Raw genomic sequence first — 23,241 nt, 5'->3', positions numbered from 1 at the left:
ACGTTGAAAGGCAACATGTGACTGACAGTTCGCTAGCCTGCATCCCTGCCACGGCGTTGCCACCCTGTGCAGGGGTGCTACCCTTAATTTAAAGTTTACTGGTTTGTTAAAAGTAATTAATTTAATATGTGGTATATGCCAATTATTTATTCCATTTACTTTGCATACACCGATGATGACCACGATTTTAATTTCATAGTGCCAAAGATCTTTGGAAATTTTTAGCAAACATCTCCGAAGTTGCTGTTGCTCCTACTCGAAGATGGCCAGCTTAACTCGGTGTCCTCGAAATCCACGATATCTCCCAGGCGCACGGGTCCTTTGACTGTGCGCATGAATTGCATCTTGGGTTGATCGACCAGCTGCACCCGAACTTCGGTTAGAATGCCACGGGCTCCAATCCGGTTGAGGATCTTTATGACACGCGCCTTGGACGCGATAGGTTGAGACATTTTTGACTAAAGCTGAACAGACTGGGGTACTGAGTGTCTTGAAGTTAAAATTTTAGATCTACAATTATCTTCTGACGCTAAATACCAAGCTTTCTGGAAATTTCATTAGAGGTATCCAATTTACAATATCTAATGACAGTTTTATTTTGGATATTTTATAATACTTTAAGGTACACATCATTGCCTAATGCCAAACAGCTTATTAAGGCTGAACACTTTCGAACTTTCCGCGCAGCAGGACATCCCTCATTAATCCTGCGAGCTCCTCGTTCTTCTGCGATCGCATCTCATCGATGAGGGACTCCTTGAAGCCTGGATCCTTGGCCGGATCGGTGGTTTCCTGTAGCTTCTGCTTCTCCAGCTGCAGCTGCGGAACTTCCACTCCGAATGTGGCTCCAATTCGCTCCACACTTTGGGCGCCAGTATCACCAATTTTCGACCAACTGTCCATTCCAAACCAAATGCACAGTGGCTCATTGAAGTCCACGACATGAGAGCGGAATGGATGAGCAGGACTGCCGAATCCCAAGTGGCTAATGGTGTCCCTGAGTACCTTGGCCAGTTTGGGCATCTTCTGGGAATAGAACAGCAATGCTCCACCTATAAGGTGAGCCATCGATCGCAGACAGCGACAGGTGTGCTTCCTGATAGCCGGATCGAAACCAGAAAACACATCGTACTTCCCACCGACAATAACCACTGGAAAGGGCAGTGGGTCTGGTTTTTCCACATCTTTGTTTAGCTTACACACTCGCTCCATTGTTCGTTGCTCGAGGATTTCCCTGAGCTCCGGTGTTAGCTTCTCCATCATCTGCTGCGCGGTGTCCCTCAGTCCCTTGTAGGCACACTCCAAATCCGTCCAAAATCGCTGTGGCTGCGAGAGATCTAGCATTATGACGACGGCTAGTTGCTGCAGACCATGTGTGCGCATGGGTACTTCCAGCAGTTGCTCGGCATTGTCCAGGGAGCCCAGTTCCCAAACATTCAACACCTGCGGTGACTTTCCACTGCCAATCCTGCGCCCAAAGCTGTACTCCAGTGCCAGGGTTGGACGCGTTGCATGTTCCTCGCGATCAAAGAACCTATTGATGGCCGTCGTCTTGCCCTAAAATATGTTGTAAAACATTTATACATTTTTGGGTTTTTAAGGACCTCTTTCATCGGTAAAATGGTACTTTGCTTTTATAGCTATTATGAAATCAGCTTATATACATACATACATATGTAACAATTTTCCTCTATCGATCTTAAACGTCTTTATGTTTATTCAATTTAGTTAGCAATAGCAATAGCATCTTTAGGATCTGCTTTCAGTTTCATTATGTTAGACCCATTGCTTACCACACACTTGCTTCCCAAGACAAGAAGGGTCCGCTCCTTGGGTGTCGTTGCGGCCTCCAGTTGGCGGAACCGCTGCTGTTCCTCCGCCAGTCGACCGGCGATGTCCTGTATGCTGGGCGTGGCACTCTCGCCGCCCTCGATTCCCTTTTCGAACATTTTTTGAAGACGCTTGTGCAGGCTGTAAAAAATTTGCGGCAAGCGCATCGCAAGAAATGGAAATAAACTAAACTACTGCGGTTTGTTGTGCATTTAAAACGGTTGCTACTGGCAACTGCGACAGAGTGGCAACTCTAGGCGGTATCAAGATGACCGTTAGATTTACCGTAAGTTGCATAAATGAATTTGAATATATAAAATAATTGATAACTTTGGGTTTGAGTTTCCTTTGTTTATTGGTTGTCATCTGATTAAGTTACGCATTTAAATACAAATATTCTTAACAATTCAAAATATTTTTACCGTAGAAAATCGAATTGCTTAATTTGTAACACTTCTTATTCTTGAAATCCATATAAATTCCCATGAGGAATTCAGGTAACGATAATAATACTAAGAAAAGGAACCAGTGGAACTTGTCCCGCCATTGATTTGAACGCATAAACATTTTTAAAATTATTTTCTATTCTTTAATCATAAGCCTTCCAATGACTTTAAGCTTAAGTGTTAAAAAAGTGCGCAACAAAAGATATGCATTTCAAACTTGCTTTTGCTATAATGCGGAACATAAACGTACAAGCAATGTACAGTGGCAAACAATTTAGACTGAATGGACGCGACAATCGATACTGTATAAATAAAACAAGGATAACAAACAATGAAGACGAACTCGGCTGGGCGGTCGGAGGATTTCCGCGGCAGCCATTTGGAATACTTCGGAATGCTCAGTAGAGCCAGATCTCCTCCAGAATCCCATTGTCTAGCTGCTCGGCGGGCAGGGCTTTCAGTGTGCGCAGCGTCTCCATGTAGAAGGTCAGCTCTGATGTCACCACCCCGTGCTGCGGACCCCCATTGTTGTTCACATTCAACTTGAGCAGTTGTTCCCGCAGCTTGTCTTTAAAGTTTCGATGGACAACGCCGTAGATTTCATGTATCTGTGCCTCCGGCAGCACTCCGGCGATGGCCTCGTGAAGTTTCACCAGGTGACGCGAGATGTGACGGAATGTCTGGGAAGGTATTGGTGGTCGGGCCTCCCAGGCATCCAGTTGAGCTGCCAATCTCTCGGATACAATTCCGTGTATCTTGTTCTCGATCTCCTTGATGTGACCCTGGTAGTCTCGCTCGATGGTTTCGTATCCACTCATCGCTTGGAAATGCTCCTTTAGCTTGGGCAGAAGCCAAAGAACTAGTTGCAGTGCTCGGGAAACCAGAGCAAGGTTGGTGCTCGTAATGGTTTTCAAGCCAGCCACTCGCATTGCTCCTGCTCCGATAATCAGTTGGCAGCTTCTTGAGTTAAAGCAGCGCAGCAGATCCACCACATTCCTTGCATGATAGCTGGCTAGCAATGGCAACCGATGAGCACTGCATCCGTACTCATACAACATTCGGATGAGCATTAGCGATGCGCTGACCAAAGTGTACGGTTGCTTGCCTTCCACCAAGAGCACGGGATTGCCTGCTCCATTGCTTATCAGATTGCCCATCTCCGGTTTGGCATAGTCCCCGGCGGCCATGCGTTCAATTATCCTCTGAAACTCGTGGGGAATGTCTACTTGGCGCCAGCGCTCCTGATCCAGGAGTAAGGACAACTTCTGCTTTCGTTCAGAATGGAATCTTTGAGCGTATCGCGAGGCCTGGACTTTCAGGGCCAGCTGGAGTGGAACACTGGCCATTCCGCAAATGCTCCTTGTTGTCTCGCCAAACTGTTCCACAATCTCAGACAGCTGGAAAAGCTCTTGCTCACTAGCTGAGCTCTTTTCCAGGCTCTGAGGGGATACAATGTTGGCACAACGCTCATGGCAGTAGTGGCAGACGGCTTGAAGGAGTTGTTGCAACTGGTTTTTTAGTTGCTCATGGTGTCCAGGACTTAGAAAGGCTTCTGAATCTATCAGATTCACTGCATCCTGGGCTCCCACAGCTGCGTCCGCTGTTTGCTGCATTATACCGACTACAGTTTTAATTCTTTCGAGAATGGAAACCAAAGCTTGGCTGGAACGTTGAAGTAGAGCAATCCATTCGGGGAGGGTGAGCTCCAAAGCTTGCTCTCCGTGACCCGTTAAACTGATCTCCTGATCGCTGTCACTCCGCGCCAAAACCTCGATCAGCAACTGTTTTATGATGGCTCGAATGGTGGCAATGGCTTCTTGTTGGTAAGCCTGGACAAAGGAGAAATTCTGCTTGCGCAGCAGGCCCATCACAATAGCTACCAGTTTGTCCTCCTCGGCGCAAACGCTGTCGGTTTCCCGGAGAGCATCCGTTAGCGGTCGATTTAGATCGGCGGCAGCATAGCGTTCGAATTCCGTGGTCAGCATTTTGTCAATAAGCTTCTCCATTTCACTAAGCTGCATAGGCAGGTGCTTGAAGCAGTGAATGCCAAGGAGTTCGGCGGAAAGTATCTCCTGGGTGGTGCCAATCAAATCCAAGGCTGCCACATAGTCCTGAGTGCCCAGTAGGAGCTGCAGCATCGGTTGCGTCTTGTGTACGGTGGCCATCAGTCGGAGCTTGTCTAGTGTGAGGTTATAGTGCTGCCTTCTTTGGGCGAAACGCAGCACTTTGAAGCTGTCTACAACCGAGTGGCTGTGCAGCTCCGCCAGTGCTGCCCTCAATTGACGTACTTGGTCTGCCGCCAGCTCCATCTCGGCCAAAATAGCATGCTGTGTGGTCATGGCATGAAAGAACGCAGCCGATTTCTGCGATACCTGTTGCGCTATTTTAACTTCCACCATGTCCAGGTAGTGACTCAGCTGTTCCTGCAGCTGACGGCCTGTTTGCTGGTGACTTTCCGGACTGGAAGCCGATGTTTGCATGTAGTTAGGAAATACCTGCTTGAAGGTAGCTGGGTGATGAAGCTGCAGCTGCGATTTTAGAAAGATTTCGGGCACAGAACTCAGATGGGTTGGTGTCTGAACAGCACTTCCCAGTCCAGGTGCTCCTTGTGCTCCATTCTCCAGCGGTTTATCACGCTCCAGTTGCTGCTGGCGGCGTTCATGCCAACGATATCGCTTCCCTATACTGCCCAGATATACGGCAAAATCCGCATGGGTTATATCTGGCAATCGGGGTGATGGGGGCACATGACTCCTTTCCACAAAGTGCTCGCCCCACTTCTTGGTGAACAGATTGCTCTGCTTTCCTCGCGAGGGATCGTTGAGCACCGCTGGCAGATTTTGGGCCGCCGAGTACACTCCCCATTCGGGCGGCATCTCGCGCGTGTGCTGGTTGACATGGTACTTGGCGACATGGGCGTCGTAGTCGCGATCAGAGACTCCGTCCAGTGGGAGCGAGGCGCATACTCCATTGAAGCCATAGCGGCACACGAATGAGCCGCCCTCGCGGGTGCAGTGACGATTTCGCAGGTGACTGTAATGTGTAATGAGGGCATTTATCAAAACAGCTTTATTGGGTATGAGTAACATTAATTATTCAAGCGTTAGTATTCTACTGAATTCGAAGTGAATTTACAGCGCATTCAATTATCTTTAGAATGAACATCCGAAATAAGTTGTTAGTTCTTACAGTTTTTAATGTGTTTTTCGGTCAGTTTTAAGACTTTTTGTGAATGCGAGAATTAACTTACGTACAAAATTAGGTAAAACACCTCCAAACGAGGTGTCTCGTCTCTTAAGTGCGACTGTAGCTACAGAATTTTAATTATTTCTACCTGCTGACCGTGCAATTTACTTGTCATTTATCGTTTCAGCTCATACATATGTACATATGAAGTTAAGATAAAAATGATATTGACTCGTAAGGAGGCCCATAAAAGATACATCATATGCAAAGATCTGGACGCCACTACTCACTTGACAAAGTCGCTGATGCTCTTGAAGTGCTCCCGGGTGCAGTAGTAGCAGCTCTGCCAGCTGGGCGCCACTCCTCCGGCGATGGCGCCGCCACTGGCCGTCGATAGCTTTCTGATACCCGAGTTCCCTGCTGCCGGTCCAGCATCAACGGACGTGGCGGCACCTCCGGCGGCTCTTGTCGTGGCCATAACACATGCTCTGCGTTTGGAGCGCTGCGCCGTATGGTTTCCCCGGTGGTTCGCCTGCTCCCAATCGTTGACGTGTTATGTCAATGTTTGTTTTCTACTATCGCTCGTCTGCCTTGCTCGCCAGATGTTGCATTTTGGTCGCTCCGCAATAAGTCCACCTTCGTTGGCTGCTCACAGGCCGGGGAATGGGCGCATTTCGTGAGATTTCTGGGTGTTTCTGTTGCTTCTGCGGTCGCTTAATTGAGCAATTGTAAGTGGAACAATATTATGACGAACAGCAGTGCTGGAAAACGACGGCGGACTGGGTGGCAGCTGGCCAGGGCTGGAAACACGCTCGCTGCCAGCTGCTCAATGGAAATTGATATAAGTAATTAATTTCTACTGAACTTTAAAATAATAGTTTCTGCTTAGTAATTTAATAAAAAAGGATTTAATATCTAAACAAAAATATAAAATATTCTTCTGAAGTTGTATGTTGCGATATATATCAAATCTCATTTAGATATTTTGTGAATTTAGTTTTTACTTTGGCAAAAGTGTTTAAATTTTGAAATACTTGTGTTAATTTTCTTCATATTGTTTGAAGTGTTTTCATTTCGAAATAATAATGTCAATATTATGCATATTTTTTGAAGTGTGCCTCCGAAATGCACACGCTTTGCAACACTGCGGCTGGGCAAAAATCAGCTGACGACTGACAGTCGAATTTGGGCCGCTCGAGCGAAATTTGAATCTTTTCGAAGGGGTGCACGAATAATATAGATCATCTAGCCAGTGAGAACTTCAAGGACAATCATGCGACTGGCACGACGTTACGGGATTGCGCTGGTTGCGCTGCTCCTGGTTTGGGCGACCGTTTTGTTCTTCTGCTCTGAAAAAATCATAAACTACGACAACACCAAGTCCAGAAGTCCTGTGGAGCTCGTCTGGTGGTCCAAGCACATGTCCTGGAACTACGACGAGCAACGCCAGTGCGGGATTCACACTTGCCGCATCTCCAACAAGCGCAGCCGCCTTCCGATGGCCCGGGTTCGTTTATTATGCCAAAGTCTCGATTTCCTTCTGCTTCACATCCGGCACACTTGATAAGAATTAGATTGGGAATAATAATACAGAGCTTCAATTCTTTGAGATGTTTGCCACTGTTCCAAGTGAGATATCCGTAATGCTATTCATGTTAGTTGGGCTCCGTAATATAATGTTGCTAATTGTAGATTCACTGTACTTATTCTGTTGGAGCAAGTTGATATAAGAATAACATAATACCTCCTACATATTTACAGGGCGTATTGTTTTACGGCTCAAATATAAAGCCTGGAGACTTTCCCCTGCCCCGGATTAAGCACCAAATTTGGGCCCTGCTACATGAAGAGTCACCCAGGAACACACCGCTTATATCCAATGATGAGTTCCTTCGCCACTTTCACTTCACTTCCACGTTTAGCCGCTACAGCAACTTTCCCCTGACTACGCAGTACTTGCCCAGTGGCGAGGCGCTCACCTCGAAGGATTACTACGTTCCGTTCAGCGGCAAGTCCAATTTCGGATACCGTCCAGTCACATCGGTGGTGTTCCTTCAAAGCGACTGCGACACGATGTCTGGAAGGGAGGACTACGTAAAGGAACTGATGAAGCATGTACCGATCGATTCCTTCGGCAGCTGCCTGCGGAACAGAGATCTGCCAGAGAGGCAAGTAGGCTACTCCATTTGTGACCCATTTGTCATCCAATACATTTTACTCACGCATAACAATCACACGTTCTACATCACGAGAAACACTACTGTCTTAAAATTCCATTGTCATCATGGCATCACCAGGAGCCACTGAGCTTCCCAAGATCTGTTGCTCAGAGTGCTGGGTGCAGTTGTACGGCTCCTTGCCATGTCGCCATTGCAATCCTCAAAATGGAAACGTTTCTAATCAGCGAATTGCACCCAGAAACTGCTGCTGTCACCAGGGAAATCGTGAAAATCTAGAAGAGTTATTTTGCCGTGATGACGATTCAATGATGGAGTTTCAAATTTGTTCAAATGATGACACTGACCAAGATAGCAGTGAACAATGCGGATGCACTACCTCACGTCGAGCTGGAAAAAACTAATACATATTTAATTAGGGAGTGCGTGGAAATCTTGTTAAATGTCTGTTGGTCTTTTTAGCTTGCAGAAGGATTACTTGAATAATCTCTATTCACCGGAGTTGTTGCGTTTCCTGTCTGAGTACAAGTTCATGATTGCCATTGAAAACGCTGCCTGTCCCGATTATATAACCGAAAAGTTCTGGCGTCCTCTGATAATGGGAGTAATTCCAATTTACTTTGGCTCACCCACAATAAAAGTAAGTCGATATTTCAAATATAATTTTCACAATTCCTAAATACCTCCTATAAATATTGCAGGACTGGCAACCGAATAGTAAATCTGCAATTTTTGTAAACGACTTTCACAATCCTCAGGAATTGGTGAAATATCTGAATAAGTTGGCGGGTAACCAACAGCTGTACGATTCGTATCGCCAACACAAACTAAATCTCCGCAACCCCATTTCCAACCAAAATCTGCTCCACAATCTCGTGACGCGCCAGTACCACATAGGCGATTCTTCTTCAGGAGCCTCGCTCTTTGAAAAGTTTGAGTGTGCCGTGTGTTACCATGTCATCAATACTGCCAGGAACGTGAAGGCCGACTCGCGCCATTACAACTGTCCCCTGGAACCGGTGTACGCTCAGCTGGAGGGTCAGGAAATTCCTCAGAATGTCGCCGATTGGCGATCCATGATGGAGGTGGGCCAGTGCCAAGCAAAGTTACTTGATGAGTTCTTTCGCCGTAACCTCAGCTTCACTGATGCTGAGTTTGATGCTGAGCTTAATCGGAGGATGGAGGCAAACAGTTGCAATAATAGTTCCAATACTTAGTTCGATAAATACGTGCTCAGGCTGTAATCATACAGACTTTACCATGTGATAATAAATTTACATAAAGCTATTTACAATAAGCTGCCATTACTGGTATTCAGAATGTGAACTAAAGATGAATATACCTCCTGTACATAGATATTCAAAGGAAACCTATCCAATCTCTTGTACAAAATATGAAAAATTAATATTTTTGTATATACATATGTTGTTTATTTTATTTATACGAGTCCTCCAAGCCGTTGCAGTCTGAAATGCTCACTGCACATAAAGTTGGCGTTGAATACTGACGAAGGACTTAAATTTCCATTGGCCCTTCTGAAAAGTTATGGCTAGATGTTCCTGTTTCAATTGGTTCGAAGCAATCGAACTTAAGTCGAACTTAATATTTTAATTCTGAGACTTCTTGCATCTTTATGAAACAAGGCTTGAATGCTTCTGCAGTTCCAACAGCGTACGGCATTTGCCTACAATTTAAGGGTTTTTATGACATATGTATTAATTGCATTATGCTGCTAGTAATTTACCTACTGCGGCAGAGTATCACCATTCTTGGAGACTATTAGCTTTTCTTGCAGCCCTTTCGAATTTTCGATTGGGTTGTCTTCCCAACCTAATCATCTCCCTCAAAATGACAGCCTTGTAAAAAGGCTCCGAAGACTTCGCCGATTTTCGTTTCGGTTGAAGCAGTTTCGTTACATCTGGATTGGCTCGTTTCTGCGTACATGATGGAGTCCATTTAAAGTAATTGATGAGCCTTCTTCGAGATCCATTCCTGTGCTTTCTTAGTTGACGATGATGTTGATGGGAACTGGCTCTTTTGGAGGAGGTCGAGCTTGCTGCAGTAAAGTCCTGCAAGCCACACGAATGCGGTTTGTCCAGATCCTTGTTTTGAGGAACTTTGAAATGACAGCCCAGAATGGAACTTACTGGTACTTCGGCGCCACAGCCAATGCATTGGCTTTTATATGGAGTCGTGTAATTCGGCCTCGTTAAGTACATATTTTGCAAATTTTGAACCAGCATATATTTAAAAAGAAGTGTTAGATTGGTGTAAGATGATCTCAATGGTAACGAGAATTTGGTAGTTTTACGTTCTACTCTTTACATTAAATCCTTGTAAGAGACTGACTAACTGATAAGAAATCTTTGTAAATGGTTGCTAGATTAAACAAGAAACGAGCTGCGAGGTTTAATATTCCCATCTACTTTTCAAATGATTTAACATAACACAAACATTTCAGAACACAGTTAAAAAGTGGACCTCCTGAAAACCGAAGCCATTTACATCTGCCAGTGCATCGTGGGCATCACCTCCTTGAGCTGGCCCATGTTGACGATCCACAGGCTGCCGTTCTTCATCATCTCCATGGCGTGGATCATTTGCATGGCTGCCTCCTCGGGCATTTGGCGCTTGGCGCTCTCGATGGCCTCCACCATGGACTCGGAGTGGTGCCAGGTGACGTTGTCGCGCAGGTTCATCATCATCTCGCTGTTGGTGAGTCCGGGGCACATGGCCATGAACATGACGCCGGTCTTCTGGTAGATCATTTTGTCACCCATGGAGCGGGTGAATCCGAGGATGCCATGCATGGCAGCGGCATAAACGGCAAAGGCGGGCGCGGGTTCCAGGCCATAGACAGAGGACATGTTGACCACCATGCCACCCATGCCCATCTGTGTCTTGTCCATGTAGGGCATCGCCATCATGGTCGAGTGGATCATGCCAGTCTGGGGGAAAACCAGAAGTTCAGATACCAATCGATACCATTAATTCAGCTATATTATGCTTACCAGATTCATGCCCATCGTAGTCTCCACATCCTTGTCGAGCAGGACACCCTCGCCATTGATCATCACATCGATGTGGCCCATCAGCTGACCCATTTTCTTCATCGCCTGATCGATCGACATCTTGTCCATGAGGTTCATTTGCTGGAAGACCACTTTCACGGCTGGATTAATGGCCTGCAGCTTCTTCATCATCTCGACGTTCTCCATGCGATGCATAATACCCATCATCTTGATGTCCTTCTGCATCAGCTGCATCATCATCTGCCATCCAATGCCGCTGAAGCTGCCCACGTAGACAACATTCTTACCGTTCCAGTCAAACATCGTTGGTTTGGGGTATATTATTATTTGGGACTATGATGGGATGAGTGGCTAACTCTGTCTGATGTTGGGCGAGTAGGCGGCTGCTCTTATATAACACCCCAGATGCAGCGAGTCCAGATGTCTAGCGCATTTATTACGATGACTTTGTTTCAGATTGCAATAACATCGCCACAAATTCAGCTATCTTCCCCGGGCCAATGGGTCAGGACCAGGTCCCTGCACATTGCTGATATTTTCAGTTGCAAAAGACGACAACAAGATCATCTCCAGCTGCCGCCAGCTGTTGCCAGTAGGGACCAGATAAGAAGGCTATCGACGTTGAGGACGTTGGCTGGGTCAGCTGATCTCCATTCACCTGGGTTCCTTATTATAAACTTTTAGAATTTAGAACAAACTGATGCAATGATTAGGAAACGTTGCATCAGATTTTTGTGATATTTTGGGGCATTCTTAAACATTGTTTTCAATTATGTCATCCTTTCTTGAAACCACTCATGATTATATGAATCTGCCCATTACACACACCAAATTTCCTACGAAAACAATAATATATATTTATTTAAATGTCAAATTACTTATTAAACATTTTCTTAGACAATCACAGATGCTTATGCTACAATGTGTATGTATGGGGTATGTACAGGTGCCGGACAACAAGTATATTTCTATATCAATCAAAATCAATTTGATCTGCATGTTCCTTCCTCCTCTTCAAATAATAATCTCTAAATTTCGTTTGGCAAGTTTGGATTGTGCTCTCTTTCGAAGTGCTGCTCTTATCGATAGAGTTTCACCAGCACATAACTAATCATCAAAGTAATCCAAGTGGGTTCCAGTCCGGATCCACCGCCCTCGCTATTTGGGGGAGCAGCTGTTGGCTTGCTGGATGCCGAATCTTCCGTGGTGCCCCCGTCAGATCTTAGGTCTGGATTATAATCACCGCAGGTGGGAAAGTTCTCTGGCACCGGAACCATTTGATCGTCGTTACCCACTTTGAAGACCAGAGCCATGCCGATTTCGGCATGGAACTCGATGTGGCAATGGAAAAGCCAGTAGCCCGGATTGGAGGCCTCGAATCTGATGATGGTATAACCTCCATCTGGAATAGTCACTGTGTCCTTCACGGGGGGATTGTCCAGATTCCGCTTGAGTAGATTGAACTGATCCAGTTGTTTTATCTTAGGGAATTGAATAAGCAATTTTCATAAATTAAATAAACATTTATTATTGTCTAGCAGAAAGTTACTCACCATTTCAATGGTGACGTTCTCGCCCAAACGCTCCAATCCCATGACTCTGAAGGCGTTTCCGTGCAAGTGGAAGGGATGATTGGCGTAGTACTGGAAGCCCTCATCCACGATGATCATCTCGACCACGGCGCCCAAGGGAACCTGCAGGACATGATGGCACTTGCAGAACTCCTGGCGACAATCGATACCCTGGTCCATTAGGCTCGTTTCGTTACAGAAGTCCGAGTCCTTTAGCTGACTTCTAGAAGGAAGCAGTGCCAGCGAAGGAAACTTCAAGGTAATATGGTTCAGTTGGGGGGTGTAGAGGCGATTCTGCTGGGTCATCTCCATGTCCATGGCATATAGATCCTTATCGTGAAAGTCGGGATTGTTCTTTGTATAGAAATCGTAGTAGATAAAGAACTTGTAGTCCGCTTCCGGCTTCAGAGTATCGTGATCGATGCCCGATACATGATCATATATGGGCAGAGCCCTCATTTCCGCCACGGTTTTGGTGTCCGGATATCCAGGACCCCGGTTCATCACATTCAGTTCGATGCCCTCAGCCTTGTGGCCGTAACTCAATTCCGCAGTGGGCTCCTCATCCGGAGCTCCCTCATAGCGAAGGATGGCCACTTGAAAGGCGGAGGTAAACACTTCGCTGCAGTCCATCAAACCCTTTAGCCGAATCCAATAGTTTCCCACCTCAAGATTGGCATTCAGCACAAAGTCAAATCGCTCACCGGCATAGGTAACTATAGAGCCCACGTCCATTGCCTCGATATCAAAGCCGTCAGAGTTTATGGCCGTCAGGTTATGACCATCTATGGAAACCACTATTGGACAGTTCAAATACTCCGCATTTATAATCCTGAAGCGGTAACGAAATCCTCTCCGCACTGTGTAAACCTGATGGGGCACTAGTTCCAAGGGTATCTCATTCAGATTACCCCTCTTTTGTCGCGAATTCACCGGATACAGTTTGGTGCTATTAGTTTTCGCCAATCGAGCTTGTCTTGGTAGTGTCTGAACGAAGTCCACCTGGGATTTGGGCAGCGGTTCCACGGACTGAGTGCTCCTCCCCTCGGCTCTTCGATGGGTTTGCTTCGCTTCCGCCCAAATGCGGTTGTAGTAACGTCCTTTGCCGTTTACGAGCAGGTTGTGTGGCTTGTTGTCACCGCGGGAGTGATGATGATAGGAGAATATGCTGGCACCCGTGTCGTGGATCCAGTCCTGGACAATCATCACATGTTCGCTGAGATCAAAGTCGTAGAGTCCGCCATGGGGTTCGGCTGTCTTTGGTTTCCGGATGATCAAGGCACCGAAGACTCCATCACCTCTCTGCATTCCCGTGTGCGAGTGCCAGAAGTGGGTGCCCGAGAGATCGGCAGGAAAGGAATACCTGAAGGTCGCATGCGGGGTAATTGGACACTGGGTGATGTGGGGCACACCATCCATGTAGGGCGTCTTTTTCTGGTGCAGACCATGCCAGTGAATCGATGTGCTCTCGCCCAGCAAATGATTCTTCACATCGACCACTATTTCATCGCCCTCGCAGACTTCAATCGATGGTCCGGGCATCATTCGATTGACCACAGTGATGCTCCGCTCCAGACCATCGCCCATGACGCAATGTGGTCGGGAGCAATCCGTCAGATTACGAGGACAATCGTAGCAGGCCTTGGAGAAAGTCTGGTACCATTCCACCACGAATTTGTAGCGGCAGGTCATGGGTTCGGCTCCCACCTGACAATCCCGGTTGCAGGGGTGGTTGCGATACCATTCGGCTGTCCAAATATCATCGCTGCTCTCCTCTTCATTATCCTGCAGCTGCTCAATCCTGCTCGCTTTGAGGGGCCTGCAGTAGGGACAGCAGTTGCGCTCCTCCAATCTTGAAGCTGGACAATCTTCAGTCAAAGCCGGACAATTTCTGTTGTATGTATTCATTACGATTTGGCCATTATCCAGACGTCCACATTCGATGAGCGTGCAATCGGCATCATTGTGCCATGACTCGCCCACTGCGTACAGGGTGTGGTTGTGTTGGCAGTGGGTCCTTACACACTCCCCGCAACAGCTGCCTTCGGCACTACGCAGCTCGGAACCCTACAATGCATGGACAGGATGATAATGTTGTAGTATTTGGGCTTATTGGTTACCTACCACTTCGCAGTAGAACTCATTGCAATCGACTTGGGTGGCCACAATGTGCGCCTGTGGATCCTTGGCCACGCCAGCTGCACAGGAGTACACCAAACAGGGATCCTTTGGGGCAAACCACACCGCGCCAATCTCCTTTCGGTAGGTGGCGTTGTACTCTTGGTACAGGCAGACGGTACTTTCATCTAAATTAAACAAAAATGCATTATTTCATTTATCGAAATATAAAACATAATATCCTACGGCTTTGCTGAAGTACCTTCTTGTATATCTTGAATACAATTTGAAAGGATAACAACATAAATGATTCTTGACATTTAAAGCATTTTGTGATGCAATTTTTTGAAGTACATTGAGCTTTGCTCGTGTTTGCCTTGGTAAACAATCGCTTAGTGGTACTTAATCTCTAGCAAATATAATTCACTGGGGGAATTGAATATGATCAAAGAAAGCCGAACAAATGTGTATTTAAGACAAGGCACTTTCTTTTGTCTTTTTTGCAGCTTATCACGCGCCTGAAATTTGCAATTTATAGCCCATTTAATTGAAGGCATGGCTCAGTTTCACACTTGGGTATTCCCACATATGTACTGATTTCAAAGAGCTATTATTAGTTCATAAATGTTCACAACGTGTGCTAATTGTCTGGCCCCAGGTGATTTGAACTCTGAATCACAGAGTGGTAGACATGTGCGAATTATAATGAAAGTGAGAATCGCTGTTATTACTTACTTCTCACAACACAAGGAAAACCGGTTCTTTAGGTATATATATCAAGTAAGCATTGTGTTACAAATTTAATTATTGATGTGTATTAAGTAATAATTCCTTATACAGAAATTTTTAATAAATATTTTCTTTCAGCAGTTTCAAACTAATTGGATGCAAATATAAATGGATTCCCATTTCATTGCTCATACAGAATGCGACAAGTGTCGACGTTTGTATGTAAATTAGTGCACAGACATTCAATATGGTGATAAAACGCAAATAAAATGCCATCGAGATCCGGATCAACGGGGACAACCTGGCCTATTAGGCAGTACATTATAATTGTTCCCTATCGAATGTGGAATGATTCAGCATGAGCTATTAGATATAGTAGTCGGCGGATCTAAGGAAAATGTCAAGTGCTCGGCTAATCTTCGTTGACTCCGCCATAGGCTTATAAAGATATCTGGTCATGAAAACGGTTTAACCAAGTTTAACAAAAGGTAAATATTTTGTAGTTCTAATCAATGGCACGTAACAATGACCATAGGCAATTGGAAAATCTCTGCTAAAAATACACTTACATTAAAAAACAATTAACTTTACGACACGAAATTGTGATTAAATGCCAGATAAGCTGATAAAACGCTCTTGTTCGGTTTCCAAGAAGCACTAAAGTAATGTGATATTAAATTAATATACAATTTTCAGATTCACGTGTAATTGCTGTCCCCACCTAACACCCATTTAATTTATTACCATCTGAAGCTCGCGAGCTGTCAATCTAGTTTAATAAATCACTCAAAATGTTACCTGCTTATTTTTCGCTGCTTTGTTTGCTGATTTATAGTTACTGTTTTACGATACTGCGACCAGAAGTTTGTTGGCATTTTTCGAGATGCTATGCTGTTTGTGGACCTACTTTAAAACCACTTCAATAACGCAACACATTATTCATGAATGAATCAACAGTTTGGCTGTGGAGTGAAATATGAGCTCTAGCCATATGGGTCTTCGGCTCATCCAGATCCTGCTTGGAATTTCCTATATTTTTTCCTTCTTTTTAAGGAAAAAAGGGAGACTGGGCGATGTCAGCAGCTGTTTGGCATATAAATTATACTGCGTGTATATGCGACTGCTGCACGTACAGCGCACATACATATAGCCAACTCCGTTAGGCGGATGTCTGTCAGTTGAGCATAAAGGCCGTGTTTATTGACTGCTTTTCGGTGAGAGTGTGTATGTGTGGGGGTGCGCTGCATCGTTTATTGGCTCGTTATGGCCATTATTATGATTGCCTACCTGCCTGCTAGCCGACATTTGTTTTAACCATCAAGCACTCGCTTGATTATTTGCCGGACTTACGCAAATTCACATGCCAGGTGGGCAGATACTTCGCAGATACTTTTTCGCATGTGAGTGGCAATCGCTGTTTACATTGTCTAAAGGAAACACACTTGCATGTACACTTCGTTTTTGCTTGGTGTTAATGCTTTGCCGGCATTAATTTGGCCAAGGTCGCTGGGCGTTAATTGCCACGTGATGCTTCTAACGCTTTACACGGGCCTCAAGTTTAATGGACATATGTAGAAAAAATGTGAACTCGTGGGTAATTTTCAAACAATAAGTTACATAATGCCTAGTATGCTGAAATCGGAATTAAAATGTTAGATGCCAAAATGTCCATTAAATGTGTCAAGAAAGCCTTTCAATAAATATATGTATATAAAACTATAATCCCAAGTAACCATATGTATTTATGTACATAGCTATTTCTTACAACTTAAAGTTAACCTCTTTCCTTTAACTTTTTTTTTTAAAACATTAATTTTATTACGCCAACTAATGCCAAATTTTATTTTCACTGCACTCAACTCACCTGCTGCCTCGCTTACAGTTTGCAAGCCACTGGAGTAGCTCGCAAACTGCAGCAGCGCTGTTAAGAAGACTGTTATCCGAGATAACTCTGCTACTCTGCTGTTGACAACCGGCATTTTGTTGTTGGATCTGCTTGGCCTTTTCGTTGCTTTTGTTTGCGTTGCTGTTGTTGTTGCTGTTGTCGTTGTTGGCTGGCTCATTTGGTCATAATTATGGCTTACGCTCATTCAATTTGAGGTTATTGTTTTGGTTTTTATCCCAATTGTTGCTGGCTGCTTTTTTTTCGCTGGCTTCGCTTGTCTTTTATTGAATATTTTAGGAGCTATTTTATATGTTTATGCGGAAGTTGTTGTTGATTTTTAGCACAAATTGCCTGCAAATGGGACATATGAAATAACCATTGACCATTATTAGTACAAAGTGCGGTTTCAATCACACTTAATATTGTTATTATATGTATTTATTTAGCTGCTGACTGCAGCATTTAAATTCCAATTTTATTGGACTATATTTTTCCTATTGCCCAATTGAGTTTGTCTTGCTTGGCAGATGGTCTGCTGATTGTTAATAAAACGAGTTGCTCAGGTGGTAAAGATGTTATATTATTTTTGGACTCAATTCTGATGTATATGCATACAAAAAGAAAGGCGTTGCCCTGTTTCAAGGCAAGTTAAGAGTCTAAAGTCCACGGACTAAGGCATTCCATTTGAATGAATCAGAATATTTTAACGTTCATTTAATGGAATTAGTTTTCTATTTTATATTAACACAGCACCTTTTTAATAAATTGCTTTCATATTTAATACCATTCAATCCGTATTCATTTCTGCGCCTAATTTCATCCAATAAACACTAACAATTACACAAATGGTGTTTTCCTAGTTATTGCCAAACTCAATCAATGGAAATATCCTCTAACCCTATAGCCACATTAGCCTGGCATCCTGTATTGGCCTCCTCGCACGAATGAAAGGAGCACGCACATGGCCGAAAAGGGCAAACATATGAGAGTATATATTGTATATTAAGTTAAGTATGATTTACGGCCCGACTGTAAATATCACTCATACGCTCCGTGGTGCTGGGCCACTGTGTGCTATTGCTTTTGGTCCTATCAGCCCATGGCCAGCCAGTTGATTCGTCGGCTCAACTCAAGACACAGGGCACACACACACTCGCAAAGCACGTACGAATTTAATTAATTAGCACGCTGTTCCTTAAGCACACACACACACAGGCAAATGCTCACGTCCGCCAGTGGGTCCACTGTCCAGAAGCCAAAGTCCATTGGAGCCTCACACATAAAGAAAACTGCGCATAAATTATGAAAAGCAAGAGAAAACGCAAACGGTGAGGGGAGGAAAATACGAAAGAAATGACTCAAGACAATTTCATATACATATTTTCATATGTACAGCCAGTTGTGTTTATGCTCAAATTTTCTTGGCAGATTGCTCAACGTGGAATTTATACATAAAAATAGGGTTTATTGCAACATTTAACTGGCTTGTTTCTAGCCAATTTTATTACAACTTGTCATATCTTTTTAAATAGCTACAACATTTTTATTTTACTCAACCTTTTTTTTTAATCTAACTTTAATATATTTTATAGAGCATTCACACTTGTCTTAAGGCAATGCAAAATGTACAGGACTGCCTCCATTGTCTTCCACTTCGTCTTATTTGGCAACACTTAAAGTATCTTAAAGATTTATGTGCTGCGAGTACCTTAAGGGCCAATAGGAGCTAACGCACTTCCGTTAATTACGAACTAAGTACCCTGCTACGTGGCTCTCTATTTAAGTCAAAACCAAAACAACGTTGGAGTCCCCGAAATTAAAAATCTATCAAAAGATAGAATCATTTAATGAGCCATACGATTTTTAAATAAACGCTGCTGTTAGCCGGAACTAAAAGATTAATTAGTGATGGAGTCAAATGAGCAATAAATCAAATTTATTTGTTCGCTGTTCGATGCCAGCTTAATTATTTCTGATCGTCTTTCACAAATCTCAAGTGGATCTGATCGGTATTTATTCGACATGAGTCAAAGAATAGTTGTCTGACTCTTTTTGACAAGTCTACAATCACTTTAATTAACATCCTCTTGGATTCTGAAGTGCAAAAGTCACGTGGAACGCCCGATTACTCATATGGGGTAAAGCTTTGATTTGATTCGAGCTGTCCATAAAATCCCACTGGGGTATTCCCTGAAAACTAACACAGAGAAATTAATTTCTGCTTCATTAATAATTATTTATTCGTTCTGCACATTTTGTTTTAGCCTACGTAGGGATTCTGTTACACTTGAATGACTACGATATATGGAGATCCCCCTAATTTACATTTTGCATCTTGAGAAACTAGAACAAAGAAAACATCCGACTAAAGCTGAACGCAGAATTCCCAAGAACTTGCGTAATTAATAATGTACATTTTATGAATTCATTGCCTTACATATACATATGTTTTATTTCTATTTATTTTAACGAAAGGTTTCGTTATTAAATTGAATTATTTACTTATTTAAATTAAAAACTGAACTCTCAACCAATCGTATTATTTGCCCAAGTCTTTAATTTGAACTGCATTCTGTCGTACGTTTTTTACCTTCCAATAAAGTTAATCAGATTAACTTTTATTGTTCATTTATTTAATGTCCAATTTCTTCGTACCAACATTAAATTTCTCTGGCAATCAATCAGAAAATGATGTTATGCAAAGTTTGCTTTTATATTTTTTTGCCTCGGAATTTTGTAAGGTACTACCAAATCACACGTTCGTAAAAAGTTGCATAACGCCCAAAGTGTATTTCGCTTCACGTTTTTACATATAATTATCGGGCTTGTTTATTGTAATTTGATTTGATTTATTTAAGCCCTTTTTATGCGAGCATCTTATTTTGACAGCAATTAGCCGATACTGTGGCCGCTGCTTGACCGCTTTTTCGACCGTCTTGTTGGCCATATTCATGGCATGTTGGGGTAGGCAACGAAAGACGAGTGAAATGCGATAAAAACATGGCAAAAGTGGAGATGGAGTGGAAGATTTTTAAGCGGCTTATCGCCGCTCGGCCGTTACGACGGCCAATTGGTGTTCCCGTTTTCTCCCTGGGAAAACCCTCACACATGAACTTTGAGCCGGGTTCTGGCCAATACCACTCACACTCGCACATCCAATTCCAAGCCATGGTCAGCCGGTTTGCCCGGCGGATCAGTCTTTTGCCAGCTATTTTTAGTTACAAGCCACAACCAAAACAAAAAGCGGAATCAAAACAAACTTTGCGCGTTGCACGAAGCGAGCTACGTGCCGACTTGAAAAAATGAAAACAAGTGAAAAACAAAAGACCAAACCTTTTTGTATTCGCTTGAAATTATTAAGAAGAGAAAAAAACCTGCGGCAGTAATTTATGAATTGCGAATCATGATGTATTTCGAAGATTAATCTTGGGGGCCTTTTCTTGTTGCTGATTAGAATCTCTATGGGTAAATGAATGGAGCAATTATTTTTCGTGTTGCTATGCCCGACGAGCAGTCAAGAAACAATTTATGCTGGTTTTCTCAATGTCAAGGCCGTTTGTAAATGGCCAAGAGGCGGAGGAAGTGGAAACTGTTGAAGCGTCGAATGGAAGTTTCCCATTGTTAATATGAACTTATACAGGTTTGGATTGGCCATACACTTTGTCTTTAAATTTGCCATGCAATTTTAAAAATATTTTCTTTGATTGAGGCAGAAAAATGGGACATTTATTAAAACCATCAATCAGATCAGCTGACTCTGCAGTGTTAAATATCTCACTGGGCAATCAAGCAATTTCCTGCAACTACCACTATCGATATTTTGAGAGCACAACAATAGAATGCAATGATTTCATATTCCAAAAGCAAGATTTCGCCACAGTCTACGGAGATCTACGGTTATATCAAAGTTTCTGTTTATAAAATGTTTATGGAACACAGTTAAAACATTTATGGGCTACGTGATTGTGTTAGTCAGTGTGCAATGAAGTTTGGGCACGCTGGCCGTTTTATCCCAGCAAGTTAATTCACTTATCACACGATATCACATTATGATATCACAAAATACTATTTGCTTAGAACCGACGCGACCGAATTTTATTGCCTCAGATTAGGGTCTGGCTTGTATTCCGTTCGGAACCCAATCACCCAAGGAAAACGGGTGCAAAGTCCTTAGAAAATCTAGGGACATCTTCTTGCCGTAATATTAACCATCTACTGGAGATGCGTACCGCTCGCCGCTTAAACCACAACTAACGCGATTCGAATGCAACTAAGGCGCTTTTGAAGATAGCCAACGGCGCGCCGAAGAAAACGCGCTAAAACTGAGTGTGATTTTTAGCCCAGTTGGACCCTTTTGGCCCGCTCGTTTCGACCGCTTCGGCAGTTGATAACGGCCGAAACGATCGGCTAAGAGAGAGCCAGGTGGGCGATCGTAAGAGAGGCAGAGAGTGTTTGCGCGCTTCCGTCGTCGTAATTAACCCGCAGCTCTTGGCCATGTTAACAACTGAGTACTAGGCATTCAGTTAACATAGATCTCGTGCGGTTATCGCCGTTGATTGGCCAAATGTTAACAGCTCCCCTCAGATGCTGCCGACAGCTGGCTTCCGTGTCTTGATTAGAATTCGACGCGTTTCTACGAGTGTATCTACAGGTGCTGCTACCCATTTTTGGGAAGATAATGTCTACCTTTGCATTTATTAAAATCTGTCCAGCATATTTGCATTGATATTTTAATTTTAGCTACTGCCGTTTGCGGTGCTCTGCGCTTGTTCGTTTTGATTGGTTTTTTCTGCTCTTTTAATAAGCGCCTCTACTATTATTGGAATGTAGTTGCCATGGTGTGGAAACTGGATTTTTCTTCAGATTGCTGCTTGAATTTGAGTTGATTGCTACTTGATATTGCCTCCGCCGTTAAATAGAATATTAATTCATCGATTGGTGTCAACGGTATTTTCAGCACGCTTGCGCAGTTTATTGAACTTGGTGCATTCATAATTATTTCCATTTCCATACTTTATTTTATTAAACATTTTATATATTTCATATCACAAAGGGTATGCTACTATTTGTATATCAACGTTAGGCGCCGAAATAAGGTTAAGTGCATACATTTATAAATGATATCACCTGAGCAGGGTGAAGTTATTAAACCCGTTTATATTCCCACTGAATTGAGTTAATGAAGATACACATTTTGTACTAATGAGACATTTATCAACGAATGCTTCGTCTCTCTCAAATAAGAAATATAAATTATGCAATTATGAATATTGATCTAAATGCCGAATTTTAATTACTTGTATTAATTATACAATTGCATGCTGATTTAAATGAGTTTACTCAGCTTGGTTGACAAATTGTTCTCAGTGCAAAGGCGCATTTTACTCACCACACTGGGCGAAAGAGATTGAGAGCTAAAAGCTCCGCTCTCCGCCTTTCGGCAACTTCATCCGGCAGCATCCTGTCAATGGTCCTCGCGAAGGCTCCCCGAACTCACAGGACCCGAGGCCACGAAGGCTCACTACGGATAGTAGTACTACAGCATGTCCTTTTGGCAGGCTGCGCACCGCGTTCAGTTTTCCGCATTGGTTTCGGTTTCGGTTTCGGTTTCAGTTCGCTTGTGGACGTGCGTGCGGCAAGAACCTGCTGGAAAAGCCTCGGAACGGACCTGGTTAATGGCTTACGGTTTTGGCTACTGATTCCTGGTAACTGGCTAATGTGGCGGACAGGCGGCAGGATCTGTGGATTGCTGCGATTGTGCCAATATGTCAGCGCCGCGTTTGTGGGTGTGCGAGTGAGTGTGCGGGTGTGAGACAGTGTCCTTGGGCGGACTAACAGGTTACCCGTCTTCCCAAGTGTTAAAGTGCGGCCAAAAGTTTTTCGTTGTACAAAAAATACGATAAAAGGTCTCAAATCTGCTGTCGCCTCTGATTTAAGCTGCAAGTTTGCCTAAAGGATTAAAAAAGCCATCTCGTACTTGTCATAGGTAAGTTTTCTAGCTTGTTTCAGTTTTTTGACTGCGCTTTGAAGGTCCTTTTTTTTTTTTTGAAAACTGTCGCCTTTGTTTGTCAGCCCGAAGTTTATTGTCATCCCTTGGAAATCTTTTACTCGCTGCTGTGTAGGTTTTTTCGCACTACCATGGGACCCATAAAATAAATCAGCCAAAACGTAGGTGGCCCTTTGTGCCGACTTTAATTTATTTTGGCCTCCGTGAGCCCAACTTTCTATGCAGATATTATCTATAGTAATGGCATCTGGTGTCTGTTA

At 43.7% G+C, this 23,241-nt stretch overlaps 8 protein-coding genes across 12 annotated transcripts in view; 2 read left to right on the top strand and 6 right to left on the bottom strand.

Annotated features, from left to right (window-relative positions):
• Positions 1–134: 134 nt before the first annotated feature.
• On the bottom strand, positions 135–466 carry LOC6541362 (40S ribosomal protein S28). The gene has a single exon (XM_001969266.3). It carries the CDS (start codon positions 450–452, stop codon positions 222–224), a length of 231 nt encoding a protein of 76 aa, XP_001969302.1. The 5' UTR covers positions 453–466; the 3' UTR covers positions 135–221.
• A 73-nt stretch (positions 467–539) lies between these two features.
• On the bottom strand, positions 540–2,108 carry LOC6541390 (cytoplasmic dynein 2 light intermediate chain 1). The gene is made up of 2 exons (XM_001969265.2): positions 1,794–2,108; positions 540–1,557 (listed from the first exon to the last, which is right to left on the bottom strand). Exons 1-2 carry the CDS (start codon positions 1,995–1,997, stop codon positions 655–657), a joined length of 1,107 nt encoding a protein of 368 aa, XP_001969301.2. The 5' UTR covers positions 1,998–2,108; the 3' UTR covers positions 540–654.
• A 52-nt stretch (positions 2,109–2,160) lies between these two features.
• Positions 2,161–6,242, bottom strand: LOC6541422 (vacuolar protein sorting-associated protein 54). Its single transcript, XM_001969264.3, has 2 exons — positions 5,753–6,242; positions 2,161–5,309 (listed from the first exon to the last, which is right to left on the bottom strand). Exons 1-2 carry the CDS (start codon positions 5,938–5,940, stop codon positions 2,675–2,677), a joined length of 2,823 nt encoding a protein of 940 aa, XP_001969300.1. The 5' UTR covers positions 5,941–6,242; the 3' UTR covers positions 2,161–2,674.
• Positions 6,243–6,599: 357 nt separating this feature from the next.
• LOC6541349 (alpha-(1,3)-fucosyltransferase B) lies at positions 6,600–8,926 on the top strand. Of its 2 annotated transcripts, none has more exons than XM_001969263.3 (4): positions 6,600–6,969; positions 7,224–7,630; positions 8,102–8,279; positions 8,341–8,926. In XM_001969263.3, exons 1-4 carry the CDS (start codon positions 6,736–6,738, stop codon positions 8,854–8,856), a joined length of 1,335 nt encoding a protein of 444 aa, XP_001969299.2. In that variant the 5' UTR covers positions 6,600–6,735; the 3' UTR covers positions 8,857–8,926. The 2 variants fall into 2 exon arrangements, with proteins under 2 accessions (XP_001969299.2, XP_026835141.1); XM_026979340.1 differs by having other exon boundaries at positions 6,901–7,091.
• Positions 8,927–9,072: 146 nt separating this feature from the next.
• On the bottom strand, positions 9,073–9,885 carry LOC26526094. 2 transcript variants are annotated; one of them, XM_026978739.1, is made up of 2 exons: positions 9,384–9,885; positions 9,073–9,323 (listed from the first exon to the last, which is right to left on the bottom strand). In XM_026978739.1, the coding sequence occupies exon 1, from the start codon at positions 9,880–9,882 to the stop codon at positions 9,400–9,402; it is 483 nt and encodes a 160-aa protein (XP_026834540.1). In that variant the 5' UTR covers positions 9,883–9,885; the 3' UTR covers positions 9,073–9,323; positions 9,384–9,399. The 2 variants fall into 2 exon arrangements, with proteins under 2 accessions (XP_026834540.1, XP_015015447.2); XM_015159961.2 differs by having other exon boundaries at positions 9,388–9,885.
• A 233-nt stretch (positions 9,886–10,118) lies between these two features.
• On the bottom strand, positions 10,119–11,114 carry LOC6541678 (fat body protein 2). Its single transcript, XM_001969262.3, has 2 exons — positions 10,651–11,114; positions 10,119–10,587 (listed from the first exon to the last, which is right to left on the bottom strand). Exons 1-2 carry the CDS (start codon positions 10,972–10,974, stop codon positions 10,141–10,143), a joined length of 771 nt encoding a protein of 256 aa, XP_001969298.1. The 5' UTR covers positions 10,975–11,114; the 3' UTR covers positions 10,119–10,140.
• Positions 11,115–11,509: 395 nt separating this feature from the next.
• On the bottom strand, positions 11,510–21,298 carry LOC6541358 (laccase-2). 2 transcript variants are annotated; one of them, XM_001969261.3, is made up of 5 exons: positions 21,172–21,298; positions 16,954–17,325; positions 14,367–14,548; positions 12,225–14,309; positions 11,510–12,152 (listed from the first exon to the last, which is right to left on the bottom strand). In XM_001969261.3, the coding sequence occupies exons 2-5, from the start codon at positions 17,177–17,179 to the stop codon at positions 11,751–11,753; spliced, it is 2,895 nt and encodes a 964-aa protein (XP_001969297.2). In that variant the 5' UTR covers positions 17,180–17,325; positions 21,172–21,298; the 3' UTR covers positions 11,510–11,750. The 2 variants fall into 2 exon arrangements, with proteins under 2 accessions (XP_001969297.2, XP_026835064.1); XM_026979263.1 differs by having other exon boundaries at positions 21,204–21,298.
• A 1,160-nt stretch (positions 21,299–22,458) lies between these two features.
• The window catches only part of LOC6543375 (potassium voltage-gated channel protein Shaw), a 41,731-nt gene continuing 40,948 nt past the window's right edge, over positions 22,459–23,241 (top strand). For both annotated transcript variants that reach the window (XM_001969258.3, XM_026978722.1), the window contains exon 1: positions 22,459–22,960. The gene's annotated coding sequence lies outside the window, so the exon portion shown is untranslated. The remainder of the gene's footprint in view (positions 22,961–23,241) is intronic.

Source organism: Drosophila erecta, unplaced genomic scaffold (assembly GCF_003286155.1).
Source record: "Drosophila erecta strain 14021-0224.00,06,07 unplaced genomic scaffold, DereRS2 tig00000055-arrow-pilon, whole genome shotgun sequence".
In the NCBI taxonomy this organism is placed as follows: Eukaryota; Metazoa; Arthropoda; class Insecta; order Diptera; family Drosophilidae; genus Drosophila; species Drosophila erecta.
The sequence above is the reverse complement of the archived record's forward strand: the minus strand, read 5'-3'. Positions and strand labels throughout refer to the sequence as shown.

Coding starts and splice junctions, on each gene's coding strand:
- LOC6541349 (XM_001969263.3), top strand. CDS start 6,736: ATGCGACTGGCACGACGTTACGGGATTGCGCTGGTTGCGCTGCTCCTG. Junction 6,970..7,223: donor GCCGCCTTCCGATGGCCCGG/GTTCGTTTATTA, acceptor ACATATTTACAG/GGCGTATTGTTTTACGGCTC. Junction 7,631..8,101: donor AACAGAGATCTGCCAGAGAG/GCAAGTAGGCTA, acceptor TGGTCTTTTTAG/CTTGCAGAAGGATTACTTGA.
- LOC6541358 (XM_001969261.3), bottom strand. CDS start 17,179: ATGAGCGTAAGCCATAATTATGACCAAATGAGCCAGCCAACAACGACA. Junction 14,549..16,953: donor AACTGTAAGCGAGGCAGCAG/GTGAGTTGAGTG, acceptor TGTTTAATTTAG/ATGAAAGTACCGTCTGCCTG. Junction 12,153..12,224: donor AGAACGTCACCATTGAAATG/GTGAGTAACTTT, acceptor CAATTCCCTAAG/ATAAAACAACTGGATCAGTT.
- LOC6541422 (XM_001969264.3), bottom strand. CDS start 5,940: ATGGCCACGACAAGAGCCGCCGGAGGTGCCGCCACGTCCGTTGATGCT. Junction 5,310..5,752: donor AGCATCAGCGACTTTGTCAA/GTGAGTAGTGGC, acceptor TACACATTACAG/TCACCTGCGAAATCGTCACT.
- LOC6541390 (XM_001969265.2), bottom strand. CDS start 1,997: ATGCGCTTGCCGCAAATTTTTTACAGCCTGCACAAGCGTCTTCAAAAA. Junction 1,558..1,793: donor TCTTGGGAAGCAAGTGTGTG/GTAAGCAATGGG, acceptor AACATATTTTAG/GGCAAGACGACGGCCATCAA.
- LOC6541362 (XM_001969266.3), bottom strand. CDS start 452: ATGTCTCAACCTATCGCGTCCAAGGCGCGTGTCATAAAGATCCTCAAC.
- LOC26526094 (XM_026978739.1), bottom strand. CDS start 9,882: ATGCTGGTTCAAAATTTGCAAAATATGTACTTAACGAGGCCGAATTAC.
- LOC6541678 (XM_001969262.3), bottom strand. CDS start 10,974: ATGTTTGACTGGAACGGTAAGAATGTTGTCTACGTGGGCAGCTTCAGC. Junction 10,588..10,650: donor CTACGATGGGCATGAATCTG/GTAAGCATAATA, acceptor GTTTTCCCCCAG/ACTGGCATGATCCACTCGAC.